This window comes from Ichthyophthirius multifiliis, assembly GCF_000220395.1.
Source record: "Ichthyophthirius multifiliis unplaced genomic scaffold scaff_1120509250669, whole genome shotgun sequence".
Lineage (NCBI taxonomy): Eukaryota > Ciliophora > Oligohymenophorea > Hymenostomatida > Ichthyophthirius > Ichthyophthirius multifiliis.
The window spans coordinates 1-20,351 of record NW_004086543.1 but is presented as its reverse complement, the minus strand read 5'-3'; the positions used below and the strand labels follow the sequence as shown (position 1 = coordinate 20,351).

Below are 20,351 nucleotides of genomic sequence, written 5' to 3'. Positions count from 1 at the left end.
GGAAAAATAATTTTCCCTTTTATAAAATTAAATCGCCGTTTTTGAAATAATCCTTTTTGTTTTTTTTTTTTTGAAAATAAGGTTTTAAATTTGGGTTTTTTTCAAATGGGAAAGTCCTATGGGGGTCCGGGGGACTTTGTTTCCCAAAGGTTTCAATTGTTTTTTGTTTTTTTGGGGCCCCTTTTTTTTTAAAAAAAAAAAAAAAATTGGGGTTTTTTTTTTTTTGGAAAAAAAAAAAAAATTTTTTTTTTATAAATAATTTTTTTAAAAAAAAAAAAAAAAAAAAAAAACTTCGAATTAAAAAATATAATTAAATTTTTTTTTATTTTTTATTTTTTTTTTTTAAAAAAAAAAAAGGACTCATTAACAATAATCTTACCTAAATCCCTCAAAATCAAACTTAATATCTTTAAAATCCAAATTTTTTACATTTTTTCTATCTTCATTATTTATTTAATTAGTAAATTATTATTAACCTCCTTCTATATCTTTTTTTTTTATAAATTAATTTAAAGGTCTTTTTAATCCGAAATCCAAACCAGTTTTATTGCCATGAATCTTCATATTATTCTAAACTTGACAACTTTCTGGCCTAGAGCTTAAAGTAGGAAACTAATTAGACCTAGACTATGTTGAATTTCTTGAAACTGGCCTATTTTATTTACTTTCGAAATTAAAATTAGAAGAGCTATAATCAGTTTAAAACAGTTATTTTTTATTCATATACATATTTATACTTTCTTCGATTTTTTCTTGCTCTTTTTATAATAAACTAGATTAATCATTATTATCATATTAATTACAATAAGTGAAAACATCATTTTTAATTTATTATTCTTCGTTTAAAGTACCAGTATTTATTTTAGTCAATTATTTCTAAATAACTTTGATTTTTCTGCTTAAATTTATACAACTATTAGGCCTTTTTTATAGAAAAAAATATTTATTTTCTAAATACTAATTAGTTTAATTTTCTTTATTTGCTTATTATCTATTAACCCTTTCCATATCTTATAATAAATAGTCAATCATCTTTTTTATTATTCCAGAATCTTAATATTTTGCAATTTCACTGCCTTTTTATTCAGCCATTTCTGCGTTTTTCTTACCCACTATAACTTTCATTTCTCTAGTAAATAAACTTCCTCTTTTTGCCAATCCTTTCTTCATAAATTTATAATCTATTTATCCTTTCAAAGGTGCTCCACTAATTTTTATATATCTTGTAAAATCTAAATAACAATATTAACATAATTAGATCTTTTTTATTATATATGTTATTAAAACTATATATATATATATATATATAAATATATATATATAAATATATTATATTTCTATATATATTAATTTTTTTTATATTTTTTTTTAAAAAAGAAGGTTACTTTTTAGTTTAAAAACTTCTAATTTTTTCTAAACTTCAAATAATTTTCTAAACTTAATTTAGGGTATAATTTAGCCAAAAGAGCCGGAATTTAACTAGTTTAATCTTTAATAAACTTCGAGTTTTTATTTTTCAATACAAAATTAGGAACAGGGGGAACTTCAATGACTTCCACATTTGAAACTTTAGAATATTACGCATTCGGATTTTCCTCGAAATTATTAATAATAAATTCATAAGTGACCGGAACTAGATCTTTAGATTGAATTTTTTCTTAACAATGGAAGCATTTTATATCGTTTTCTAGTTAAATTGGTCTCATGGTATTTGTGGTTTAAATCAATTTTATTTCTTCGGGTCTTATGTAATTATTATCTAGATTTAAAGGAGTATTTTTCATTTTTTTTAAAGGAATATTAGCAGGTAATTATTCGTCTTGTAGTCTAATAGAACTACAATATAAAAAATAAAGCCTATTTTTTTATCCGGTTTAAAATAAACAACCATACGCGAAATAGTTAATTTCTAAAAAGTCACATATTAAATCCTTTATACAATATTCTCACAATATTTTCTCATTTCTTAAGATATTTACTTTCCTCTTAAAGGAACTGTTCTAGAATACATTTCTGCCCCATCAAAAGTTAACAAACGTTCATAAGGGTCATAAGAATTATCATATAGATGTCTATAATTAACTCTTTTAGAAAAAATGCATAATTATGGGGAATATATAGCCTAAATAAGTGTTTGATTTTCCCCATAAGGATCTATAAACTTTTATAAAATTCCTGATCGTATTACTTCTTTTTCAGCGAATAAAAATTCCCTAAATTTCTCTTTTGTAAAATATCTAATAACTATTTCATTTTCACTACTATTTGTTTTTATATTTTCTATAAAATAGGCTACTATTCCACTTTTAGATATTTTCCTTGTAAATGTTTCAAAAATATTTTTATGGTTTAAATTATAATCTTTTTTTACTAAAATACCGTCATTGTTTTTTGATGAAAAAAACCAATTCATTATTTAATTGCTTTTTATTATTATTGTGTCGGGAATTTTAACAACAAAACTACTGTCCTTTAAACCACTATCTTTTAACCAAAGAAGATAATATAAATTATCTATAGCTTAATCTGTATTATTTAAAATCATTTTTAATATATATTTTAATTAATTTATTTAGGCTTAGTTTTATATATAATTTATTTAGTATAACTTTTTTTTTTTTTTTTTGAAAATTTATTAATATATATTTAAAATACATTTGATTATAAAATTTATAGAGTAAATTTCTGAAAAAAAAATATTTTATGTATATATATATTAATAAATGAATATATAATTATAAAAATATAAAAAAATAAATATATATATATATATATATATATATATATATGTATTTAATATTTAATTTTTTAGGCTTAATATATTTAATAGAAAATAATTATATTAAAAATCATTATTTATTTATAATATATATTCCTATTTTTTATATTTTAATTCTTTTATATAACTATCAATAATATATTAAATATAATCTGGGATTATAATTTTTCCATTATTTTATTAAATAGAAGGTTTTTTATATTTATAAAGTCTAAAATCTATTCATACTGAATATATTTATAGTTCTTTTTCTATATTTTAAAAAAGCATCATAATCTCTCCTAAAAATTGTTATTAATTTTAAAAAAATATATTAACTAAATTTTTTTATCTATATAATCTAAATAATGTTTTTAATAAAATTCATAAGTAAACCTTAACACTTTTCATTAAAAAGTCATGTCGCCTAGTCATTTTTATCTTTCATATATTTTTATATGTGAATTTAGAAGACAAGAATTTCTCGCGCCCTATTAATATATTTAAACAGAAAAAATATCTAATCCCCAACACCCCCAAAAAATTTTCTAAATATTTTTTTTTTATAGTTAATTTGATTTCGATATATCTAATTTATTCAAAAAAATAATATTTTGAAATAAAAAATGTTTTATATTTTGATTTTATTGAATTTTTGTTAGAATTATTATATAAATTTGTTTTTTTGTAAGAATTTATTTATATTAAATATTATTTTTTTGACATTTGTTATTAATATTATTAATAAATTCAATATATAAGTGTTGACTATTTATATATATTTATTTAAAGGAAATATTATTATATATAATTTTGTTTTTTGTTTACAATTAGATTATAAATTTATATTATTATTTTTTATTTTAAAAAGAAAAACATATTAAATTAAATAATAATATTTAGGTAAAAAAACATATATATATATATATATATATATATATATATATATATATATATATATATATATATATATATATATATATATATCCTTTTATAATTATAATAACACTTAAAATATATCAAAAATAATTAAAATCTATAAATTTTATTTTATTTTTTAAGATTAGAACAAATTATAATTGTATTTTACAAATAAAATATATATATATATATATAAATAATTATATAAAAAAATAAAACTTGATATAAATGATTAACTCTTTAACATTATAAGGGATTAATAATTTAATAAATTCAAATAATAATTATTAGAAATACGTTCTTTAGGTATTGATTACTCCTTAATTTATAACAGATTCGATATATAAGTAAAATATTTATATTATAGAAAAAATAATAATCCTATAATATATGTTTATTTATTTTAAATAAAAAAATAAGAATATGCCTATCTGACGGTAATTACAGATATAATAAAATATATTTAATGCATTCAGCTTCAAATAGTTGTTAAGAAAGTAAAAAAATAATTTTTTTTAATATTTTTTATTTTTTATTTTTTTTAGTAAAATAATATGATATACTTTAAGTAAAAAAATATTTTGATAATGAAATCGAAACTACTAAAGATCGAACTATAATTCAAGACTATGAAGTTTTATATACAAACATCACTGAAATTATTGGAGATCCTTTGGATTATAAAGACTATAAAGACAGTGTAAAATTTATATTGTATTTTATTTTTTGTTAAAAATTATATTATCTTAGAATAGTTAAAAAAAGTAGGGCAATAATTAGATTCCTTAAAAATTTATAGAAAAAAGTAGAACTCAAGAATAAACAAATTTTAATATACCGTCTTTTCAAAGTAATAAAATTAAATATAAATATAAATATATTAAAAAAAGATGATAAAAAAGAAGTAAAAATAGATTAATAATAATAATAATAATAATAATAATAATTAATAATAATAGTTATAATTAGGATAATAATTAGTATATGATATTAATAATAGAAATAATTCATAAAATAAATACTAATTAATATCTGAACTTCATCCTCATCAAGAAAATTTATATTTGAAAGCAAAAGTGATTAGAAAATCAACTAAAAACACATTTACAAATAAAAAAGGGGAACCTTAATAAATATTTTCAATTGAATTAATGGATTAAAATAATGATGAAATTACAATGACCTTTTTTTCTTAAGAATGTGAAAGATTTTTTGATTTTATATAGGAAGGAATAACTTGTATAATAGAAAATGCATATATAAAACAGTAAACTAATATTTAGTAAAAAAAAAATTAAAAAGATAAAAATATTAAAAATATATATTAATAGAAAACCATAGTAAAATACCATAATAGCAAATAAGCTAACATAAATAGCCTAAGTACAATAAGAATTAAAAGCTGAACATATAAGACTAAAAAGATTTTTAATAAAAGATATTTAAAAGTTAAAATAAAAAGACTAAGTTGATATAATTGCCATAGTAAAATAGAATTCAGAAATAAAGCAAATAGTATCAAAGGCAGGAATAAAATAAGCAAAAAGGGATATTGTTTTATTCGATGAATCTTAAGAACAGACAACTTTAACTTTATTTGGGAAATAAACAGAATATAACTAATATAATATGGGAGATGTTGTTTTAATAAAAAACGGGTATATTTCTGAATATGGAGATTCTAGAAGTATTTTAATTAACTATGGAAGTAAAATAATAATAAATCCAGACCCTTATTATTTGAGAATTCAGATATTATATATTCTTTAACAAAAGAGAAAAAAACAGAAGACCTTCTTGACGAAAACGAATAAAAATAGTAAATATATATAGAAAAAACACTCATAGATATAATAGATGAAATAAATTTAGCTAAAAGCGAACACCGAATAGATGAAAACCTAAAAATATGGGCCGAAGTAAACGTAGTAATTAATTTTATAAAAGAAACTCCTTTATATTATAATGGATGTCCAAAATGTAAAAAAAAATTAATTTATAATTAATAAAATGAAAATTGGTTTTGTTAATTTTGCAATTAATTTTCAGACGAACCAGAATCTAAGTATATTGCGACTGTTTCTATTACCGATAGTACTGCAAATTTATATACTTAATGTTTTGATGATATTGGAAAACAACTATTTGGTATATTTTTTTATTTTTTTATTAATATAAAAAAAAAAGGATTCGATGCTAAAGAATTTAGAATTGCAGATAATAAGAATAATATAGAATTAAAAAAAAAACTATTGTCTTCTTGTCAAAATAAAGAATTTAGATTACTATTATTGACATAAGGCGAGAAAAACATAAACGATGGAGTTTATCGTGAAAAAACATTCATTAAAAAAATCAAATCTATAGAACCTACAATAGAAGCCAAGAGATTTTTGCATATGATTGATTTATATACTGATTTACAAAAAAACATATGAAAAAAATAATAATATACATATATATATATATATTATATACATATGAATAAATATGTATATATTAAAATAATAACACTAAAAGCTATAAATATATATTAAAAAAATCACAATATATATATATATATATATATATATGTATATATATATTTATTTCAAACCATTTTATTAATTAAATCATCTTCTTCTTGTCTTTCTTTATCTTAGTTACTTTAATATGATTCTTTATGACTTTCGCCGTTCCTAAAGGTTTCTTCGTCGTTTTAACTTAAATTAACATATCCTTTTTACACATTATTATTTTTATTTAACAACTCTCTAATTTTTTCTACCATTAGGTCAACTTTAATATTTGTGAGGATTTTTTTTACTTTTTCCTTATTTTAATATCCAAAATAAGCCATAAATCCTAAAAAAGTAAAGAACAATAATTAACTAAAGAATCCATTTCTTTTAAAAACTCCAAAAATCAAACAAGAAACCTTAGTAGGTTCATGATCGATTCCTCCAGTACATTAATTGCCTGCAATTTTCCTATATCCATTACTAACAAAATAATAATCAGTACATTCTTCCTAAAAGACATTCCCTTAATACCCCTAAATAGGTATACATTAATGAACACTATCTTTAGTGACTCTTTCGAACCCCAAATCACATTCCCAATCTAATTCTGTACACTCACATCTTCTTACTGAAACAGGTCTTTCGAAATTTTCCGAATTAAAGCACTAGGCATTTCTTTTTCTTCTGACAATTTTAATTTCTTTTCCCAAAAGACACCCTTCTCCTGGATTATGGGGAACCCAATATTCATAATCAGAGTCAGCATTTCCTGGAGATTCTTATCCTTCGCAAACTCTCGGATGTAAACTCGAAAAATCTATAGAAATTACAACTCCTTTGTTTTCCTCTAATTCCTGATTATCTAACTCTCCATAAATAATAAATTTATCCGAAATGTTTCCTGGTTCAGTGATTATATTATTTATATTAATCAAAGTAGTACTTATTTTTATTGTATTCCAAGTCAAACCTTCATCCCATGAATAATATAAGCTGTCTGTAGATACTTAATTTGGAGCTAATAATATTAAAGCCCCATGATCAGCCATTTCATATATATGGGAGCCTTTTTTTATTTCAAACCAGCTTAATCCTCCATCTCTGGATAAATAAGTATTTGTTTTATTTGCTTTTTGTTATAAATAATATCCAATGTTTCCTGTTCCTATAACTAATCCAATGCTGTTTTCGCTTGAATAAACTGGTCCGAATTCCATTTTAGAAGATACCGAATGTAAATGAAGAGAACACCCTTTTGAATAGTCACAATCTATTCTATGGTCTTACGAATCTTTTGAAGGAGCTCTTATTTTAATCCAATCTCCTCCTTTATTAAAGGTAATTCTTGTTTATAAATACTTCTCTAAATTTGGTTTTTCATGATTTTTTTCTATATTTTCATCCCCTTCAGTTTAGCTTTATTATTATAAATCTTTTTTATATTATTCGACCTTCTTTCCATCATATACATTAGCTATATATATACCATCAACTCCATATAGTTTTTCGAAATCACATTAACCATCTTAGCTTCTCATATTATTTTATAGTGATAATGAATATCTTCTTCCTGTTGAATCTGATTAATAAATTTCTCCTAAAGGCGATTTTGATCCATATTAATTTAAATTGAGAAAAACTTATCCCTATTAAAATTTTTTGTTTTTTTTTTTTTAAAAAAAAATAAAATAAAATAATATTTTTGTTAAACTTCTGATGTATCTAAAATTGTAAATGAATGTTAAAAAATATTCTAATCGATTACTACATAATCAAAATTATAATTAAAAGAGTTTGCATTAGCAACCATTAACTTTACTTCTTGTGTTTCACTATTAAATACTTGTGCTGCAAATAGGTAATTTTCAGTTATTAAGAACTTTATTTATTTAAAAAATATTATTAATAATAATGTTTTTTTTTTTTTTTCCCCCTACTTTATTTCCTTAATTAACTATCATATTTTATTCGTTTTATAAAAAGTCATCTGAATAAAATAAATGAGTTTTCATATTCCAGCCTTAAATTCTTTATGATCCAATATCTATTTAAAATTTTTTTTTTTTTTTTTTTTTTTTTGATATCTTGTTACTTCCGATTTCCTTAAAATAAAGAATTCTTTACATAGGAATTTTATCGTGTGCAATTATATATTTTTAAGCCCTTTATATTAATAAAAAAAATGAACTAAATTTAATTATACCATGCAAACTAAACAACATATTTGGTTAAAAGTTTCCATTTTTAACCAAAGTTTTGTGACAAATATAAATCTTTAGTAACTACACAATCATTCTTAGTATTTTTTAAGAATTAGAATCACAAGTAGACCAAGAAGAAGCCATCATCCAAGTTCTTTCAACTGGATGGAAAGCGAATTCTTTTAAATTCATATTAGCTCCTAAAGATTTAACAGTAATTCCACAATCAGTTGAAATCCAATTAATTCCTTAAGATCCAATAAATACAATTTCATTAGAATTTATAGGACTAGCAATCATTTTGTATACATATCCGACCTATATTTGAATATATTAATAAATTAATATTTATCTTTTAAATAATTTTTATACATCTTCATTAAGATTTTATTATGCATTAATTCCTTCTCTAATAAATTATTCAACTTTTTTTTACCAATTTATTCCTCTGTTTTCAGAAATATAAACACTTCCTTTTGAAGTTAATAAAACTACACCTTAATCGTTTGTAGAATTTTCTCCGCACCAATGTATATCTTATAAAGAAGAATCTAAACTGGAAATATTTATTGGAATATTGCCTTAAGTTTAGAATGTTTCTTAAATAAATATAATTATTCCTAATGCTTTTATGATGTTTTTTAACATTTTTTTTTTTTTTTTCCTTTAATTCTTTTTTTTTTTTAAAAAAAAAAAAATATATTTAATTAATTTTTTTAATTTTAGATATAAATTTTAAGCATCATTATAAAAAACCCGTTTTAAAAAAAGATACAGATTTTCCTTTTATAATATAGAGATGAATAGAAATTTTTGTTTTTAAATTATTTTAATAGATTTTAATAGGATATTTAAAAAGTTTAAAATAAATAAATAAATGAGAAAACAATATACGTAGTTCCAAATATTATTAATATAACTAATTTGAAAATTAATATAAATTAATTAACTATATTAATAAATTATAATTTTTTTTTTTTGTTTATAAATAATTATTTTTCTCATTATTGTTAAATTTTAAATATTTTAAATTTATTTTCTGTCTATTTTTTTTTCATATTTATTCCTTAACAATGTTTAATTATTTATATAAAACATTAAACAAGAAAAAATTAAACAGAAAAAAATACATAAATATACGATAAAATAAAACATATCATATATACCCTAAAACCACAGCACTATCATCCCACAATTCTTATGCCAATAATTTATTTTCTGATAATTAAGAAGATTTAGACAATTCGCAATCAACATAATATCCTCCTGACATTAACTTATCATGTTTTTCCAAAGCACAATAGATAGCAGTTTAAGCTCCCTGCCAAGAATCTTTAGTAACAAGCCAATATAAAGGATAAAGCAAATACATAACAATTTTAAGCCATAGTTTTTCGCTTAATAATTCATCAACTAAATCAGTTCGGCTAAGTCCAGGATGAACACAAACACATTTAGGCCCTAATCCTTCAAGTTTTCTTTATAGCTCTTTCGTAAATAAAATAATGGCAAGTTTAGATCTCCAATATGCCTAAAATCTTTTTGTTTTGTTTCAATTATATATTAAAGAAATAATATATATAAATATATATGTATACGAATCAAAATAATCAATATCATTAATTCTTGAAATATCTAATTCATCACATTTTGAATGCGCAACAGATGATACATTAATAATTCTACAACGTGAATTTTTCCTAATTAAATCTAATAATTAATAAGTCAAAGTAAAATGTCCCAAAAAATTAACAGAATAAGTTAATTCTAATCCATCTTAACTTTACATATATTTACTACACATTATTCCTTTTCGTTTTATAAAATAAATAAGTAAATAATTCAATTTTTTACCTGCATTATTTATTAATATATCTAATTAATTAAAACGCTTTTTAAATAGCAAACAAAAATAATTTATTTATTCTATACTAGTTAAATCTAAAGGAATATATTCCAATTTTTCATTATTTGTCTCTTTTTTTATTTCATCTATTAAATATAATGTCTTATCTCTGTTTCTACATGCAAATATTATTGTCGCGCCCATTGCTGCTAAATATCGGGCTGTCTCTAACCCTATTCCAGAAGATGCTCCTGTTATAATTACTACTTTGTTTGATATTTCTTTTCGGATTGTACATACTCCTCCGTTAAAATATTATTTTATAAAATATAATAAAATTGATCCACTTATTACCATCAAAACATTTATCCAAAAACCCATTTTTTAAATATTTTTTTATTTTCAATAAAAAAAAAAAAAAAAACACTATTTATTAAAAAAAATAAAAAAAATGAATTATATTTTAAATAAATACATATTAATAAGAATTGTTTTTATTTAAAAAAAAAATCACAAGAAAAAATATTAGAAAGAATAAAAAAAAAACTTTAATTTTTTATAAATAAGAAAAAAAAAAAAAAAAATAAGAGATCAATTTTTTCTAGAAATAATTCTTATGTTTCAATATTATAAAAACAAAAAATTTTAAAAAATAATAAAATAGATTATATAAAAATAATAATTAAAAAAAACAAAAAAAATTTAAAGTAAAAATGTCTTATTTATTGCCACATTTAAAAAACGGATGGGAAGTTGATTAAGCAATACTTCACGAAGAAGAAAGATTGGTAATAATAAGATTTGGACATGATTGGGATCCAGAATGTATGAAAATGGATGAAATATTATATAAGGTAGCCGAAAAAATAAAAAATTTCGCAGTAATATATTTAGTTGATATAACAAAAGTTCCCGATTTTAACACAATGTATGAATTATATGACCCAGTAACTGTTATGTTCTTTTTTAGAAATAAACATATGATGATTGATTTAGGTACTGGTAATAATAATAAAATTAATTGGGCTATGAATAATAAATAGGAATTTATTGATATATGCGAAATTGTTTATAGAGGGGCTAGAAAAGGAAAAGGTTTAGTTATTGCACCAAAAGATTATTCTACTAAATATAAATATTGACTATTTTTTATTAATATAATTGTTTGTTTTATTTTTATATAAATAAATTTCATTATTATTTTGATTAATATAGGAAAAAATTATTATACACATTACTATTATTTTTTTGTCTTTGTAAAATAAAAAATATTAATATGTATTTTAATTATAAATAATAAATTATTTTTTGTTTAAAAAAAAAAAAAAAAATCAATATTTTATCTTTTTTTCGGCTTTTTATTGTTAAACTTCATTCTAATTAAATATAAATATTAATATTAGTTTAAAAAAAATATATAGGTAATATAGTACTTTTCTTTTATTATTATTTTATTGTTTTAACTCATCTATAATAGAGTCAGCTCTTTTTACTTCATTGTTTTTCTAAAATGGGTTAATTTATTTTTTCTATATTATTAAATACAATAAAACTATATTATTCAATATTAAAAATATTAATTTACTTATTGTTATTATTAATTATTCTATTGTTTAGGATTATTCTCTTCATCTATAGATTTTAGATTATCAATATTAACACTGATTTTTTGTAGGCTATTTTCATCATTTTCAATGCAATCCTATTGTAAATAGGTATTTAGAAATAATTATAAAATAAAATACATTTTTTAATAAAAGTTGATTTTTCTTTTTCTTTTTGTCTTCATTGTTATTATTTTCATAAATTTAATAACTTTCATTATTTGGTTTTTAAATTTTATTATTTTTATTATTATATAAGTCCTAAAAATAAAAACAAATGATATATATTTTTTTGTTTAAAATAAATTACTTGTCTTAAATTCTCAAGCATTTATATAAGCTCTTTTACATTTGCAATTTAAGAAATTTAAATACAACTATCAATATAAATTGGATCAATGAGATTATTTTTTAAAATAGAAAAAGCTCTTTAATAATGTTTTTCTTAGTGTAAAAGACAATTTTTGAATATTTTTATAACTAAAATATCGATTTCTTTAGAAATTTATTAAATTTAATTTTATAAGTTTTCACTTTATAATTAAATATAATATTCTATTTTTTATTTTATTTTTTGTATAAAAAAAATACTTAAAATGTTTAACTCTATATCTTTAATGTTCTAAAATAAGCTATTTTTATCTCAAAATATGAATTTCACTATTATCAATTAAATAATCACATAAAAAAACTTAAATTTCTTGACTTTTTTCATTCTAAAATCCATTAATAATTCTTGGTTCTAAATCATCTTTTTATAATTTGAAGCCAATAATTTTATAATCAATCATTCCTTTTTTAAAAATAATAGTCTATATGAAATTAAAAAAAAAGATAACATTTACCTTTAACCCATAAATTAATATTTCCCTAATCTTCATAAACAGGGACCCATTAATTAAACCCTAAAAAAGCTCTAATAACTCCTTTCGAATCTTTACAAAAGATAAGCCCCTCTTCAGAAAATCCGAACCATTTTATAGTTGAAAAAGGGGTTAAAGGAACTGGCGCACTTAATATTTTCGAAAAAGTATTAATATCAATAATTTCCATTTCTAATTATTAACAACCTAAAATAGGTTTTTATTTCAAACAAATATAACATAAATAGTTTTTATATCCAGATATACATACAATAGGTGTAGAGAATGAAAACACCTTTATTTAAATACCAAATATATCATAAACTCTAATAAACTAAAGATCTGATGATAATGCGCACCATCCTTCGCCTAAACAAATACAATCAACCTATTTTAAATATTTTAAATAAATATAAATTAAATAAACAATAAATACATTCTCGTCTTATTAAAGTTTAAATTACCAATTAATTTTATCAATTTTAGAAAAGGAATAAAAGCTTACAAATGAATAATCATAGGCATCTTAATCGAATTCGAAATTTTCCAATTATTAATCATTATAATTTAATTCAGGGTTATTATTAATAGCTTTAGAAGCAAAAAATGCGCCTTATTTATTCATTGTAGAAATAGAATAATTATGTAAATTTTTAAACCAAATTTTCTAATGAAAAGTTTTATCTTCGAATTCAATTTCAATAAAAAGATTATTATTATCTTCTCTTAATACTATTTATCCTATTAAATTCCAACAAAGGCAAGTTCTATTTAATTATTTTTAAATAAAAGATGAGTATACTATTTCTTATAATTATTCGGCTTTTTTTTTCTTTGTTTTTTTCTTTTCTTCTTCATCAACTTTTTCTTCCATTTCTTCTTCGTCTCTCAATATTTTTTGAACTTAACTTTCAGCAGGGATATGATTATTTACAATAGTTTCCTATTTATTCTTTTATTTGATTATTTAACTTAAGACATCCAATTTTTATTTCTTATCTACTTTTGTATTAAAAATTAAAGGCTTTTCAAATTAAGAAATTTCTTCGTTTTTTTCTTTTTATGCTGAAAAAATTTACATTTCCTCTTATTCTTCTTCAATTTACATATCATAATTTATTTTTTCTTCCTTGATTTCTATCTTTTTTTCCTATTATATTTCTTATTTTTTTTCTTTTTAAATATCTTAATTAGTTTCCTAATGATGAATAAACGGCTTATTTTTTTATTCTAGAATTTATCCAAAATCAAAATTTTCCCACATATAAAAATTTCCTTCTGAATCACTAATATAAATAGCTTTATTCTTCTCACTATATTTAATATTTTTAATATCATAACTAACTTTTCGATTTTCCAAAAGTTATTCATTTTATAGATTCCAAAGTTTAATATCTCTTTCGATTCCATATGTTAATAGAACAATATCATTTATCCATAAACAAATTTAAATATCCTATATATATATATATATATAAATTTTATTTACAACAACAACAAAATAGCAAAAATATTTAATATAATAAATTTACTCTCTAATGATTTATATTAGAATATCTTTTTGTTATCCATTTACCATCTTCGTTTTTTTCAATTATTTAGAGTGAACAATTTCCACCTACTGCCAATTATTATTTCTTATTAAATTCGCATTTCATTACAAACTCTTTCTCTGTTGTCATTTCATATGATACTTTTGCACTTTCTTCCATTTGTATTTCTTCTTCTTTTATATTATATATATGGGCATATCCATCACAACCAATTGAAACTGCATAATTTCCCTCATTATCAACTGTTGTATATAAAACACTGCCTTTATGAGAATTAGGAAGCTATTTAAGAATATTTGCACCATTTTATATATTCATTATATACCCTTTGTTTTCTTAACCTGCTATTGATAAATACTCTCCTGATTCGTTTATTGTTAAAGAGTATACAGGGCCTGCGAAGTTACAAACTTGAAGACCCTAAAACTAAGATTCTTCATTTTCCAATTTTTATGAACATAAAATGTTTTTGCTTTCATCTATATATATAATTATTTATATTTATATTTTTACTTTTTTTTTTTTTTTTTTTTTTTTTACAATATGATAAATAAATTTCTCCGGTTTATTATGATATAGCTAAAGCATAGGCATCATCACAATTTATATCATGAGAAAATACTAATTTTCCGTTACTTTGAATATTATAAACTTTCATTAAGCAATCTTATCCAGCAGTTATCATTTAACTATTTTAATTTTTAACAAATAAATAACAAAATAAATAACAAAATTACGAATGCTAATTTTAAAAGTCGAAAGAAAATTAAGAAAGATGATCTTAATATTATATAAATTGGCTATTTTTACTCATTTTTATTGATAATGTTTTATGATAGTTTAATTATTTAATTATTTATATTTTTTCCTTTTTTAAATTTATATTTTTATTAAATTATTTATTTTATTAATAGATAATAAACTATTTATTTATAATTAAATATTTTTTTGTTTTATATATTTTAAAAAGGCGCGATCATAAAATAATACAAATTGCGCCTTTTAAAATTGCTAAATTGTAAAAATTTATTGTATTTTAATAATTATATAATATAATATAATTAATAATTAAAATCAAATCAATATAAATAACAGGAAACAATATATATAAATTTGAAAATTAATCATCTCTATATAATAGAAAATCAAATTTATATGAAATATAAATATCAACAAATGAATTCTATAGAAGCTTTATTATAAGCATTGAACTATTTAACATAAATATTTCATTTTAATTTGATATAATTAATATTTATTTTAAAAAAAAATTATATTAGTAATTTTTTTTAAATAATTATAAGATTATTAATTAACTTAATAAAATCATATTGAATTTATATTAAAAAAAAAAAATTATAAGTATATAAAATAATAAAAATTACATATTTGAATTATAAAAATATATAATTGGTACTTATATTATTTAATTTACGTTAAATTTTTAAAAACCTTTTGAAAAATTTTAAACTTTAGAAGATGTATTAATATGTTTATTTTTATAATATGTTTTGTTTTTATATATTTTTAAATTAATTAAAAGAAAATAAAATATTGATATGTGTTTTTTTTTTTTTTTTCAATAATTATAAAATAATTATTTAATAAATTAAGTTATATTTTTTAATAATAAAAGTTTATTTAATTCTATGAATTTTAAGGAATAAAAAATTATTATTAATTATTTAAATATTAATGATTTATTTAATAAAGATATATATTTAATATTTTTAGCTTTATATATAAAAATAATACAAATTGCTTATTATCAAATATATATTACATATATTCAGATAATGACATTCTTAATAATATCAATAAAAATCTAAGTATAAAATAAAAATAACAATTATTATTTATCCATCGATAATAATAAATTATTCAATTCATTTCTAGTGAATAATTGATAGTAATAATTATAATACTCATATAAAATTTTAAAAAATAATTATACTTTCTAATATATTTATAAATAATTTTTTATTTATATTAGCCAAACCTATATTTCCAAAAAAAAAATATCAAAAACAAATATAAACATATTATATACTCATATTGTTTTTTTTTATTGTTTTTCTCTGTAATTTCTTTGTTTAAAATTAAATATATATATAAAAAAATAGTTCATTATCCAATATATATTTTAAATAAAAATTAAAATAAAATAAAATAAAAATGGATATAAAATAAACCATGTAATAAATGATGGAAGAATCAGAATAAGAATTTAAAAATTAATTTAATCCTTAAAGCGATAAATTTCATCAAGGTTCTTAAGTAGTTGTACCTTTGGGAGGATCTAGAATTCCAGAATCAATGAAATCTGAATATCCTGAAAATTAAGGAGAAATCTAAAATGAAGAAAATGTAAGTTATGGAGAAGAATACGAAAAAATTTAAAATTTAAGAAACGACTTCCTTAACTTTAAAAAAACTATTAGTAATATTCCTAAAATACATGAATAGAATTTAAGATAAAATTAAAATGATAAAGAAAATAAAGAAATTTTAAAAATCTTATTTGAATTAGAACCTTTAACGCAGAAAGTTTTACAATCTGAATTTAAAGACAGATATGAAGGACTATAGGCAACACTTGAAAGTTCTAAAGGAGAATTTAAAAATAAAGAAGATTTAACCGATTTTGGTTTTAAAATTAAAAAATACTCCGCAAATGCATTTACTGATGCTGGAAAATTATTAGATAAAATGAAAAAGATAAAAAAAGAAAAATAAAAAGAAATAAAATAATGAAAAAATAAAATAAAATAGAAATATATGAAATTATATAAATAATTATTTTAAAATTTAAAATTTTATTTTAAAATATATAAATATTAAATATATGTATTAATTATTATATATAATTTTAAAATACATAAAGGTAAAAATAATGTTTAAAGATTCTCAATTTTCCTTTCATTTTTTAAAAAAAAAATATTTAATTTTTTTTTGTTATAATATCCTTCATTTTATTAGATATTTAAAATGAGAAATAAAAAAATTACAAAAATATATAAATATTAATATTAAATTAACTAGAAAATGTACTTTAGATATTCCATTAAATATTTTTAAAAAAATAAAAAATTATATATATTATATTCCTTATCTAAAAAAGTTAATTTTGTAAAAATATGGATATATTAATTTTTTTAATTGATAAATTTATATTATATCTTAATAATTGGTCACATCAAAAAAGATAAATTAATATTTTAAAATTTTAAACCCCGAAAATAGTAAAATATATATATATATTTTAATTAATTGTGTATTTTTAATAAATTAAAATAAGAGTAAGCAATAAATAATTAAATTATTTTGAAAAATGGACAGAAACAATATTCTTTAACTATAATTACTATATTTTTGATATAAAAAATAAAGAAAATGTTTATTTATTTTTATACTGATTTAAAAATATATATTTAAAAAAATATTTAAATAAATATAAAAAAAAACTTTTAAAGAAAAAATTAATAATAAATTATTTATATAAATTATAGTCTAAATATTATTTTTTTATTGATGTAAAAGTAAAAAAAATTATCAATATAGAAATATCAATTATATATTTAATACAAAAATATAAGTTATATATTTATAAATTTTAATAATAATCTAAATATATATATATTTTTTTTTTTATTTAGATGCATATAAATATTATTAAAAATAAATTATAAGGAATTTATAATTTTATATACTTTTTTTATATTTTATATTTAAAAAAACAATTATTTGATTTTTTTATTTTACATATATTTTTTAAAAAAATCAATTAAATATAAAAAAATATACTAGAAAAAATATATAACATCCTCTTTTTTTAATATTTTACTATTTGTATTAAAAAAAATAGAGAAAATAAAATAAAATAAAAACAAGATATATATTATATAATTTTATATATAGACTATTTAAATATTGTTTTATTTTATAATATTTTAAATATATTTAGTATTTATTTTTAATTTATATAAATATTAAGAAATTATAAAATTAAATATTGATAGTTATTTTATAAAATTCATTTAAATAAAAAATTAACAAATAACATTTTATAATAACTAAAATTAACTATATAAGTATGTTCTATATTTAAAAAAAAAAAAAAAAATTGTATTTTCTTTTTAATTATACAAATATATAAATCTATAATTATAGTATCAATTATAAAAATATAAATATGTATATAATATATTAAAAATACTATAATTTTTTAATAATTTTAGATTGTCATTTAATATTATTTTTTTTCTAATAAATAACATTAAATTAAGATAAGTACCTATGCTAATATTTTCTTTTTCTATTAGATACAACTCTATAATTACCTTCTTAAATATATTTTATGAACTCAAGATGTTCTTAAATGTTTTTTATGTTTGATTTATATATTTAATCACTTTTAAATTCGTCCAAAAATTCTAATAAGTGCTTTTTATATTCTAAATTATGACATATTTTTATGAAAAAATTATTTGTAAGTGTATTCCTTTTATACATTCTTTTTAAAGAAAATTTAGTTTGTTTGTTGATATCTTATTTTTTTTCTATATATTTTAAGAATTATCCCAATATATTTTTGATTATATTAACTGTACATTATAAATTTCTAACTCTAAAAAATTCATCTTATTAGAATATTTTAATTTAATTATTTATTTACTCATTTACATTTATTTTTCTTATACCACATATTTAAAGTTATTTTATCTATTTAAAAGTTTCTTTTTCATTTATTTAATTATTTCCTTAATTCTAACTTATAGACTCACTTTTATTACTCATACTATTTAAAGTTAAAAAATCGTTATTTTGAAAATTTTATTAAAAATTTTGTAAATATATTTATTTAAAGTCTTGATTTAAAGTGTTCTTTGAATTTTTAAAATGTTCATATACATTTTTTTTCATATTTAAATATATAAATACATTTGGTTAAAATATCTAATAATTGTACGAATATTATTATTTTTAATTACAGATTATTAAAAATTAAGGTTAAACGTTAGATTATGAGTCTAATTTTCTTATGTCAGCAATTTTTTATTAGTTATAAAACATTTAATTAATATATATATATATATATTAATAAAAGAACAAAAATCTAAAATAAATAATAAATAATATATAATATATTTATGTATATTTATTTTCTTATATTTTTATACTTTGATTATTATTAATAAATTTATTTTAATTTTTTTAAAAATATATAAATATATTATTTTATGGTATTTTATTTTATTATTATTTATATTTTTCTATATTTTTTTTTAAATTAATATTAAAATTTATGCAATAGAAAAATCTAATTATTAAAATACTACAAAATTAATTTGTTTTTTAGACATATATTAAAATATGTTTTATTTCTATAAATGATTTTTATTGAATTAATTTTATATTTATTTTTTACTTACAATAGACTTATGATGCTATCATCTTGCAAACATATTTTGTAAATTATATCAATTATAAAGTATTGAATATAATATTTTATTACAATAATAAATTTCTGATAAATAAATAAAAAAAATGAAACTTTATAATCTTATAAAATACAATGAATTTTAAAATTAATTTTAATCTTTTATAATTCAAATTTTTTTTTGTATTTCAGTAAAAAAAATTATTTAAAATATTAAATTTTTTCATAAAAATAAATACTTTGTTTTAATTTTAATATTAATAAAAATAATATTTAATTAATTAATAGTTTTATTTTTAAAAAAAAAAAATAATCATTTAAAAAAAAAAAAGATAAATATATATTTTTTCTAACTTTATTTTTTTTTAGTTTAATTTTTAAAAAAGATTACAAAGGAATTATATAAAAAAATATGTCAAATAATGTCCAATATTAATAAAAATAATACTTAATTAATTAATAGTTTTATTTTTGTAATTGTTAATTATTTTAAAAAATAATTTAATAAATTAAGCTAAATATAAAAATATATACTGATTTAAATTTATTTTATATATATTTTTTTAAAAAAATAAATTGCTAATTAAGATAATGCCAAAATATATAAAATTAAAATAGAAATGACCAAATATAATAAAATATTCATATGCCATAGGAATCACTC

At 18.2% G+C, this 20,351-nt stretch overlaps 7 protein-coding genes across 7 annotated transcripts, besides 24 other annotated features; 3 read left to right on the top strand and 4 right to left on the bottom strand. All coding sequences in view use genetic code 6, as the record gives it.

The window, feature by feature from the left end:
- Window positions 1–1,193: 1,193 nt before the first annotated feature.
- IMG5_088100 (hypothetical protein) lies at window positions 1,194–2,545 on the bottom strand (the record flags this gene model as incomplete). The annotated part of the gene is made up of 3 exons (XM_004035760.1): window positions 1,194–1,286; window positions 1,386–1,836; window positions 1,980–2,545. The coding sequence occupies 3 exons, from the start codon at window positions 2,543–2,545 to the stop codon at window positions 1,194–1,196; spliced, it is 1,110 nt and encodes a 369-aa protein (XP_004035808.1).
- Window positions 1,288–1,347: a microsatellite.
- Window positions 1,398–1,440: a microsatellite.
- A 212-nt stretch (window positions 2,546–2,757) lies between the features above and the next one.
- Window positions 2,758–2,789: a microsatellite.
- Window positions 2,790–3,410: 621 nt separating this feature from the next.
- Window positions 3,411–3,480: a microsatellite.
- Window positions 3,481–3,671: 191 nt separating this feature from the next.
- Window positions 3,672–3,745: a microsatellite.
- A 400-nt stretch (window positions 3,746–4,145) lies between these two features.
- On the top strand, window positions 4,146–6,117 carry IMG5_088090 (hypothetical protein; the record flags this gene model as incomplete). The annotated part of the gene is made up of 6 exons (XM_004035759.1): window positions 4,146–4,176; window positions 4,225–4,379; window positions 4,906–4,961; window positions 5,011–5,387; window positions 5,729–5,827; window positions 5,867–6,117. 6 exons carry the CDS (start codon window positions 4,146–4,148, stop codon window positions 6,115–6,117), a joined length of 969 nt encoding a protein of 322 aa, XP_004035807.1.
- Window positions 4,191–4,223: a microsatellite.
- Window positions 4,589–4,659: a microsatellite.
- Window positions 4,596–4,637: a microsatellite.
- Window positions 6,110–6,171: a microsatellite.
- Window positions 6,172–6,226: 55 nt separating this feature from the next.
- Window positions 6,227–6,264: a microsatellite.
- A 5-nt stretch (window positions 6,265–6,269) lies between these two features.
- On the bottom strand, window positions 6,270–9,029 carry IMG5_088080 (hypothetical protein; the record flags this gene model as incomplete). Its single annotated transcript, XM_004035758.1, has 4 exons — window positions 6,270–7,826; window positions 7,892–8,059; window positions 8,118–8,699; window positions 8,754–9,029. 4 exons carry the CDS (start codon window positions 9,027–9,029, stop codon window positions 6,270–6,272), a joined length of 2,583 nt encoding a protein of 860 aa, XP_004035806.1.
- Window positions 8,235–8,259: a microsatellite.
- Window positions 9,030–9,437: 408 nt separating the features above from the next.
- IMG5_088070 (short chain dehydrogenase reductase family protein, putative) lies at window positions 9,438–10,631 on the bottom strand. The gene is made up of 3 exons (XM_004035757.1): window positions 10,236–10,631; window positions 9,980–10,190; window positions 9,438–9,919 (listed from the first exon to the last, which is right to left on the bottom strand). The coding sequence occupies exons 1-3, from the start codon at window positions 10,606–10,608 to the stop codon at window positions 9,538–9,540; spliced, it is 966 nt and encodes a 321-aa protein (XP_004035805.1). The 5' UTR covers window positions 10,609–10,631; the 3' UTR covers window positions 9,438–9,537.
- Window positions 9,473–9,507: a microsatellite.
- Window positions 10,632–10,940: 309 nt separating the features above from the next.
- On the top strand, window positions 10,941–11,369 carry IMG5_088060 (mitosis protein DIM1, putative; the record flags this gene model as incomplete). Its single annotated transcript, XM_004035756.1, has 1 exon — window positions 10,941–11,369. The coding sequence occupies one exon, from the start codon at window positions 10,941–10,943 to the stop codon at window positions 11,367–11,369; it is 429 nt and encodes a 142-aa protein (XP_004035804.1).
- Window positions 11,370–11,558: 189 nt separating this feature from the next.
- Window positions 11,559–16,050, bottom strand: IMG5_088050 (hypothetical protein; the record flags this gene model as incomplete). The annotated part of the gene is made up of 11 exons (XM_004035755.1): window positions 11,559–11,603; window positions 11,661–11,756; window positions 11,813–11,929; window positions 11,973–12,092; window positions 12,142–12,364; window positions 12,423–12,624; window positions 12,677–13,082; window positions 13,200–13,637; window positions 14,227–14,726; window positions 14,788–14,936; window positions 16,031–16,050. 11 exons carry the CDS (start codon window positions 16,048–16,050, stop codon window positions 11,559–11,561), a joined length of 2,316 nt encoding a protein of 771 aa, XP_004035803.1.
- Window positions 13,828–13,874: a microsatellite.
- Window positions 14,761–14,785: a microsatellite.
- Window positions 14,950–14,981: a microsatellite.
- Window positions 15,117–15,158: a microsatellite.
- Window positions 15,733–15,769: a microsatellite.
- Window positions 16,051–16,392: 342 nt separating the features above from the next.
- Window positions 16,393–16,424: a microsatellite.
- Window positions 16,393–16,438: a microsatellite.
- Window positions 16,423–17,001, top strand: IMG5_088040 (hypothetical protein; the record flags this gene model as incomplete). The annotated part of the gene is made up of 1 exon (XM_004035754.1): window positions 16,423–17,001. One exon carries the CDS (start codon window positions 16,423–16,425, stop codon window positions 16,999–17,001), a length of 579 nt encoding a protein of 192 aa, XP_004035802.1.
- Window positions 16,952–17,024: a microsatellite.
- Window positions 16,976–17,031: a microsatellite.
- Window positions 17,032–17,662: 631 nt separating this feature from the next.
- Window positions 17,663–17,724: a microsatellite.
- Window positions 17,669–17,751: a microsatellite.
- A 50-nt stretch (window positions 17,752–17,801) lies between these two features.
- Window positions 17,802–17,854: a microsatellite.
- Between the last annotated feature and the right edge of the window lie 2,497 nt (window positions 17,855–20,351).